Below are 8,114 nucleotides of genomic sequence, written 5' to 3' on the forward strand. Positions count from 1 at the left end.
TGCTCTCCCACAATATGGCGCTGGGAGAGAAGTAAACAGCTTCCGCACAGCTGCCTCCAGTTCAACCAATAAACTGTAGGACTTGCTACTGATTGGAGGAGAGCAGCGTACTCGGCGTGTGGGCAGCCGAGTTGGGATTGGCAGAGGAGGACTATAAAGGAGGAGAGAGACGGCATGCACCAGGAACATCTAAGAGGAACATCTAAGGGGGAACATCTAAGGGGAACACCTGTGCAGCCCCCAAGAGAGCCGGCCGGCAGTGTGCCGCTCCCCTGCGGAAGTGGGGAATGTGGCCAGGGGGAACTGCCCTTCCACGGAGGTGGAAGGGATAGTAGCCAACCCGGGAAGAACCAGCAGCAAACCCGGGGAGGGCCGAGCAGACAAAAGAACAGCGTAGGGTCCTGTGTCATTCCTCCACGAAGAGGGGGAGCGACATAATGGTGCCGTGACTCGGATATGAAGCCTAGGCAGGGCTTAGTGTCGTTCCTCCATGAAGAGGGGGAGCGACATAATGGTGCCCTGACTTGGATAGGAAACCTAGGACGGATAGGAAACCTAAGAGGGAAGAAACGGGAAGAAGTGGGAAATTACCGGAGAGAGAGACTAGCAAACAGCCTAGGGAAAAGCCGGACGAAAAAGGTGTTGGAAGGAGCTATTGAAAGCCTAGGCATAGACTCAGATACGGACTACGGGGGGAAGCTGGGAGAAATCTCTAAGGTCGAAAGCGAAAGTGAAAGCTAGAACAAACAGACTCGGATGCGGACTGTGGGGAGAGGCCAGGAGAAATGAGGGAGGAGTATTGTTGGAAGAAAGCTTGGGGAAACATACCGGGTAGAGAAAAATGTTAGGGAAATTGAAGCCGCGGGGGGCAGGCCGAGGCGGAGACGAAAGCCACTTTGGGATTCTCAAGTTAGCCCGGGAATAGGGGGCGAAAAGTTGAAACCAGAAGCAGAAACGTAAGCCAGATTGGGATCCGTCTGATTAGCCCGGGGAGCAAAGGACGGGAAGCCAAATCGTGGGGCGGAGACGTGAGCTGGGTTGAATTCGCCAGGCTAGCCCGGGGAACTTGGATTGAATGCTAGTGGCGGAGACGTAAGCTACGCTGTGTGACTCGCGGAGGCTGCCGCGCGCAGACAGAGCGTGCGGGGCTCAAGTAGATAGGGAACGCTGGGCTAAGTGCGAGACCGCGGAGTGTGCGCGCAAAGCCGAGCCGCGCAGATGAGAGAGACGCGGGCTGAAGCGGCTCAGAGCCGGAAAGCCGCCGAGAAGCAGCCTCGGGGCGGGCGCCGCCGGGAAGCCGCAGGGATAAGAGAAACAGAAGTTTAGAAGTAAAATGAGAGAAATAGGAATGCTGGAAGATAGAAGTAAAATGGGAGAAATAGGAATGCCCGGAGATAGAGAAATAGAAAGGCCTCCCTCAACATGGCAATGAGAAAGCTTGGATTCGGTCTGCCTGATTAGGGAGGCGGTGAGCACCTGCGGGCGGCTAGCAGCTTATGCGCCGCAGGTCACCGAAGACAGGCACGAATTAACATCAATAAGGCCTCCCCACAACACTGCAATGTGAGAGCTTGGATTCGGTCTGCCTGATTAAGGCGGTAAGCACCAGCAGACGGCTCGACCAGAGTGTGAGCCGCAGGTCACCGAACACAGGCACGCATCAGCGCCTAAAAACCTCCTCACAACATGGCGAAGAGAGGACCCGGATTCGGTTTGCCTGATTGATAGGACTTGTAAGAACCTGTGGCAACTCTAGCAAGCAGAGCAGAGTGTGTGCCGCGGGACACCGAAGACAGGCGCGTATCAACGCCAAAAAATAAAAAGAAAGGGGGATCTGTGGGGAGCAGCCCGGACTGGACTGAGTTACTGGAATTGGGACTTATTCTATGCATCTGCTCTCCCACAATATGGCGCTGGGAGAGAAGTAAACAGCTTCCGCACAGCTGCCTCCAGTTCAACCAATAAACTGTAGGACTTGCTACTGATTGGAGGAGAGCAGCGTACTCGGCGTGTGGGCAGCCGAGTTGGGATTGGCAGAGGAGGACTATAAAGGAGGAGAGAGACGGCATGCACCAGGAACATCTAAGAGGAACATCTAAGGGGGAACATCTAAGGGGAACACCTGTGCAGCCCCCAAGAGAGCCGGCCGGCAGTGTGCCGCTCCCCTGCGGAAGTGGGGAATGTGGCCAGGGGGAACTGCCCTTCCACGGAGGTGGAAGGGATAGTAGCCAACCCGGGAAGAACCAGTAGCAAACCCGGGGAGGGCCGAGCAGACAAAAGAACAGTGCAGGGTCCTGTGTCGTTCCTCCACGAAGAGGGGGAGCGACATAATGGTGCCGTGACTCGGATATGAAGCCTAGGCAGGGCTTAGTGTCGTTCCTCCATGAAGAGGGGGAGCGACATAATGGGGCCGTGACTCGGATATGAAGCCTAGGCAGGGTTTAGTGTCGCTCCTCCATGAAGAGGGGGAGCGACATAATGGTGCCGTGACTCGGATATGAAGCCTAGGCAGGGCTTAGTGTTGTTCCTCCATGAAGAGGGGGAGCGACACCCGGGCCCCCGCTTGCCAGAGGGGGGCCGCCTGCCTTCCCACATTCTGCTCAGTCACTTCCTGGCTGGCTGGTGCCGGGAGTCCCCGAGTGTGTGACCAGACCAGGGCTCCAAGGGCAGGAAACAGCCACGCCAGCCCCTCCCCCTCCAGTCCATTCCATCTCCCCCCCCCCCACCGCCCCGCTTGGCCCAGCCCTGACCACACAGGGGCCCCCCGGGTGGGCCGGGCAGCCCTGTGGGGTTGGGTATGGGCCCCAGGAAGGCACCCCACCCTGTGCCTCAGTTTACCATCTTCCCAGGGTGCATGAACTGTGCCCATCCGGTGCCCCGGTGCAGGGATGGGGGGCAGCTGGAGGAGGGAGGGGCCTGGTCCTTGCCTTTGGGAGTCACCCCCGGGGGACCCCAGGCTGGGGGTGAGCCAGGACCAGGAGCTGAGCGGCTGTGACAACCAGGGACAGACCGGCGCCTCCCAAGGGGGCACCGGCTGAGGTCCACTGAGACCCCAGGGCAGCGCCAGGGACCAAGATGCTCCCCCACACCCCCAGCTATTCCCACAAGACCCCAGGCTCACCAGGCACCTTGCACCTCTGCTGCTCTTCCCCAGGGGGAAGGTTCTGGGGCAGCCGGAGGGGACGGGGCCCCCTCAGAGGTCACAGGTGCTTGGGAGAGGCCCTCATCAGGCTGTGGACCTCTGACCCCGCAAAGCAGGCTCCTGCCCTGCCCCACAGGGAGAGGAGGAAGTGGGGATGGGAGGGGGGGCTTCAGGAAGGGCCAAGAGCCCCCGATGGCCACTCCCCCCGCCCTGCTGTGCCAGCAGGAAGTGAGCACTCAGGCCACAGACACATCCTGGGCTGGACAGGGGCCCAGAACAGGGGCTGTGGCTGGGGACCCCCTCCCGTCTTGCTGGTCGGGCTCTGCACTGGCCAGAGGCATCTCAGGTGCCCCATGGCCTGGAGCACCACCCCTCCTCCCCGCCGGGGCAGTGTACACTCGGGGCTCCCCCAGGGGGACCAGGGGCGCTCTAGTGGGCCTGTGGGGGCAGGGGCTGTGCCTCCCGGGTTTATCTCCCCGTGGGGACACTGCCTGTGCCTCCGCCCCGGCTCCGGAAGCTGGGGGCAGAGGGGTCAGGGGGGCAGGAAGCCCTGTGAAGGGGAGAGAGGCCGCAGCCCATAGCAGCCCTGGCCGCCCGCCCGCCCAGCAGCATGTGGCGGCTCCGGCTCCTGCTCCTCTGGGCGCTGATGCTGGGGCGCAGCCTGGGACGCAGCACCCAGGCCCCCAGTGACTACGACGAGACGGAAAACCCGACGGGTGATGAAGGTGAGTGAACCCAGCCTGGGCCGTGGTGGACTGCAGAGATGGAGCTGTGGGGGGGTGGGGGTGGGGCGTGTGGGGAGAGGGAGCTGGGGACCCCTCTGTGGTCCTGGGGGCTGGGCCATGTCCCCCGGGGGGACACTCCATCCCCTGCATCAGCCGGAGAGACCGCAGCTCCTAAGCGACCCCTGCCCCTACCCCTGATTGACAGTTGCATCCCTCTCTCTCTCTCTCTCTCTCTCTCTCTCCAGCAGGGGGTTCCACTGTCTCTCTCCTTCCAGCACGCCCCCGCAGCTTCCCTGGCCAGCCGTGCCTCAATGACAGCCACACGCTGCGGCTGTCCAACGGCTCTCAGCAGCTGCTGCTGGGCTGGGTGCCCACCCGGCTCGTGCCGGGCCTCTACGGACTGGTGCTGGTGGTGGGGCTGCCCGCCAACGGGCTGGCGCTGTGGGTGCTGGCCACGCGCGTGCCCCGCCTGCCCTCCACCCTGCTGCTCATGAACCTGGCGGCCGCCGACCTGCTGCTGGCCCTGGTGCTGCCACCCCGCCTCGCCTACCACCTGCGGGGCCAGCGCTGGCCCTTCGGCGAGGCCGCCTGCCGCGCCGCCACCGCCGCCCTCTACGGCCACATGTACGGCTCGCTGCTGCTGCTGGCCGCCGTCAGCCTGGACCGCTACCTGGCCCTGGTGCACCCGCTGCGGGCGCGGGCCCTGCGCGGCCAGCGCCTGGCCGCCGGGCTCTGCGCCGCCGCCTGGCTCTCGGCCGCCGCCCTGGCGGCGCCCCTGCTCATGCAGCGCCAGACCTTCCGGCTGGCCGGCTCGGACCGCGTGCTGTGCCACGACGTGCTGCCCCAGGACGCGCAGCTGGCCTACTGGCGGCCGGCCTTCACCTGCCTGGCGCTGCTCGGCTGCTTCCTGCCCCTGCTGGCCATGCTGCTGTGCCACGGGGCCACGCTGCGCACGCTGGCGGCCGGCGGGCAGCGCTACGGCCACGCGCTGCGGCTGACCGCGCTGGTGCTGGCCTCGGCCGTGGGCTTCTTCACGCCCAGCAACGTCCTGCTACTGCTGCACTACACGAACCCGCGCCACGGCGGCTGGGGCGACCTGTACGGCGCCTACGTGCCCAGCCTGGCGGTCAGCACGCTCAACAGCTGCGTGGACCCCTTCGTGTACTACTACGTCTCGGCCGAGTTCAGGGACAAGGTGCGCGAGGGGCTCTCCCGCCGGCCGCCAGGGGGCGCCACGGCCTCCAAGGCCTCGGGGGAGGGCGGCGGCCCGGCGGCCTCGGGCACTCGCTCCTCCTCCCTGCTGTGAGGGACGCCCCCCCCCCCACCGCTCGCCCCCACTCCACCCCCACCCCGTCAAGAGCGGGCGACAAGAGTACTGGGGGGGCCTCCCTCACAAATTCGCGCCCTTCCTGGAACCTTGGAAATGGAGCCATCCTGGAGCACCTGCTGACACCTGCTATGATTGACGTCTGCGTGAGGGGCGGAGCCAGAGACGCGAGGGGATGGGGTTAGAGGCGCGCGGGGCGGGGGCAAGGGGCGTGGCTAGAGGCGCAGGGGCGGGGAGAGACGCGATGGGCGGCGCACCGAAGCACAGGGGAGGAGCTAAAGGCGCCAGAGGCGGAGCTAGAGCCGAGAAGGGAAGCCGCTTGTGGACGCTGGTACAGGCTGGCGCGGTGCAGCCGCGAGCCGAGGCGCAGGAGAGGTTCCCCCGGAGGCCGGAGAGGGGCCCCCTGCCCACACCCTGCTTTGGGAGCCCCGGCCTCCAGGCCCGTGAAGCAATAAATGTCCTGTCCTCAGCGACCTGGTTTGAGGGACTCCATTACAGCGGCCCCAGGGCGTGGTGGGGGGGCGAGAAATCGACGAGGAATGAGATGCAGATGGGCTGGACACCACGCCCAGGTCCTCGCACTCAGCCTCTGGCTCCACCCCGCTCGTGGGGGCGGTCCGAGTGGCCGCGGGCCTCCCTGGCGTGGGCAGCCACACCCGGAGCCCAGGACACCAGCCCCTTCCCTCCTCCTTAGCCCGCCGTTCTCTCTGTTTTATGTCAACATCAGCGTGCACAGTGCGTGCAGGGGGCTCAGATGCTGCAGCCCAGGCCCCCAGCCTTGTTCCCCAAAAACCTTTCATCTAAGGGGAGAGCGAGAGAGAGGAAACACGCATGCTCCCACCCACCGGTTCACTCCCGGATTGTGCCCAGGGCTGAGCCAAGCCAAAGCCTGGAGGCGTGGCTAGGGCATAAATACGGGGGGTGTGGTTGAATAATGAACTTGCAGGGGGTGTGGCTGGGTAAGGACCGTGGAGGGGGCCTCGAACTGCAGGGGGCATGGCCAGAGAGTGAAAAGCCAGGAACTCCATGCGCCACGTGGGTGGCAGGGGCTCCAAGTGCTTCAGCCACCATGTGCCGCCGCCCGGGGTGTGCCCTAGAAGACAGCTGGACTCAAGCAGAGCCGGGACTTGGCCCCAGGCACGCTGATGAGGGGCAGCGGGTGTCCCCGGGGCATCCCTCCCCCGGAGGCAGACACGGAGCACCTGGGTTTGAGTCCCAGCTCCTCTGTTTCCAATCCAGACCCTGGAAGGCAGCAGCCATGAGTACCTGGGTCCCTGGCACCCCCGTGGGAGGCACAGATGGAGCTCTGTGCCCGACCCTGCCCAGCTGTTGCAGGCCTTTGGGGTCCTGGAGTCCAGTCCTGGGAGGGCTCAGCCTCGCCCTGCACCCCACCTGCAAATACTAGAAGAGGATGCCTCATTGGAGGCGTCGCCTGGCTGGGCAGGTGGGGGAGGCCGTGGGCGGCGCCTCGGCGCTCATCTGTCCTCTGTCTCTCCGTTGGGCTCCAGGTCTGAGTCCAGGGCTTCCCAGCTGGCTCGCACTAGGTTCACGCCCCTCTGCGGGCGCCCCAATCCAAGGGGCCCAGGTGATCGTCGTAGGTGTGGGACCCGAGGCTGGGGGCGGCTGCTCTGGAAGCGAGGGGGACCTCGGGGAGGGTCCTTCAGGAGCTGAGAGTGGAGAGGGGAGGAGGGGAGGGGGCGGTGGACAGGGGGGCGCCACGCCCACGGGCGGGCTGGCCCCTGCACCCATGTGGGAGACCTGGAGGAGGCTCCTGGCTTCGGATCAGCTCAGCTCCAGCGATCATGACCATTTGGGGAGTGAACCAGAGGATGGAAGACCTCTGTCGCTCTCTACTTCTCTGTAACTCTGCCTTTCAAATAAGTAATCTTTTTTAAAATTTTGAAAGGAACTCCCCCCCCCCCCCCCGCAGCACTGCGCTGCCCTTGGCCTCCGTGGGTCTCGGCCAGGACCCTCTAGGATGTGGAGGAGAAAGTCCGCTCCGCCCTCTTAGCCCCACCCCGAGCTCCGCCCCCTTCTCATTCACTCCTCCCCCTGCAAACCCCACCCCCTCGGCACTCACACCCCACCCTGAAGACTCACTCTGCCCTCTTTCCCTCCCACCCCCAACCTACTCACTCTGCACCCCCACCCCAACTCCCCACGACCTCCCCAGCCACGCCCCCTGCAGTTCACCCCAGTGCATTTCCCAAGACAAGCCTCCTGCATTAATAGCCCCGCCCCCTGCCCTCTCTGCACCCCCAACTCAGCCCCATCCCATCCCTGCTCAGCACTCTCAGCCACGCCCCCTCCGTGGCCACGCCCCTGTCACGTTCACTCCCCAACCACACCGCTCAGGCGTGCCCTCCGCAGCCACGCCCCCACCAGCCACGCCCCCGCTCCCATGCCCGCCCCTCCTGGGTCCCGAGAGGCACGTGCTGGGGATCTGCGGGGACAGTGGGCGGCACCAGGCTCCCGGGGGTGCTGAGCTAGTCTCCAGTGCTCTGTGGTGCCCCCAAGACGGGAGCCCAGAACTGGCTGATTTCGGGGTGCCCGGCAGAGATCTCATCCCGTGTTCAATTCCGGGGCTCCCGGCTGGGGAAAAGGGGCACCTGCTCGGATTTGTGCCTGCGTGTGCGCGGCACGGAGGCCATTCCTAAAACCGTGTAGCCGCTGTCGCCTCCGGAACGTTCTCCCCCCGGGAAAGGAGACCCCCCCCACACGCCATCAGCCCTCTCGCCTGCCCTGTGGATCTGAGCGCTCTGGGGACCTCCGGCACGGGGAGTGCTCTGTTCTCAGCCACGCGGCCGCCCCGGGGCCAGCAGTACCCCGTCAAAGTAGAAGAGTGACCCAGTGTTCCGCCACCTCGTACCCCTGCCAAGGAGCCGCTGGGGGAGGAAGCCCAAATCAGGGTCAGCCCGGC

At 64.8% G+C, this 8,114-nt stretch overlaps 1 protein-coding gene across 2 annotated transcripts; it reads left to right on the forward strand.

Annotated features, from left to right (window-relative positions):
* Window positions 1-3,638: 3,638 nt before the first annotated feature.
* Window positions 3,639-5,308, forward strand: F2RL3 (F2R like thrombin or trypsin receptor 3). 2 transcript variants are annotated; one of them, XM_051835689.2, is made up of 2 exons: window positions 3,639-3,867; window positions 4,113-5,308. In XM_051835689.2, exons 1-2 carry the CDS (start codon window positions 3,753-3,755, stop codon window positions 5,171-5,173), a joined length of 1,176 nt encoding a protein of 391 aa, XP_051691649.2. In that variant the 5' UTR covers window positions 3,639-3,752; the 3' UTR covers window positions 5,174-5,308. The 2 variants fall into 2 exon arrangements, with proteins under 2 accessions (XP_051691649.2, XP_069915038.1); XM_070058937.1 differs by having other exon boundaries at window positions 4,116-5,308.
* Window positions 5,309-8,114: the final 2,806 nt, after the last annotated feature.

This window comes from Oryctolagus cuniculus, chromosome 16, assembly GCF_964237555.1.
Source record: "Oryctolagus cuniculus chromosome 16, mOryCun1.1, whole genome shotgun sequence".
Classification (NCBI taxonomy): domain Eukaryota; kingdom Metazoa; phylum Chordata; class Mammalia; order Lagomorpha; family Leporidae; genus Oryctolagus; species Oryctolagus cuniculus.

Bases quoted from the DNA above. Each gene is read 5' to 3' on its own strand.
- F2RL3 (XM_051835689.2), top strand. From the start codon at position 3,753: ATGTGGCGGCTCCGGCTCCTGCTCCTCTGGGCGCTGATGCTGGGGCGC. The intron at 3,868-4,112 runs GTGAGTGAACCC...CTCTCTCTCCAG, and splicing joins AAACCCGACGGGTGATGAAG to CAGGGGGTTCCACTGTCTCT.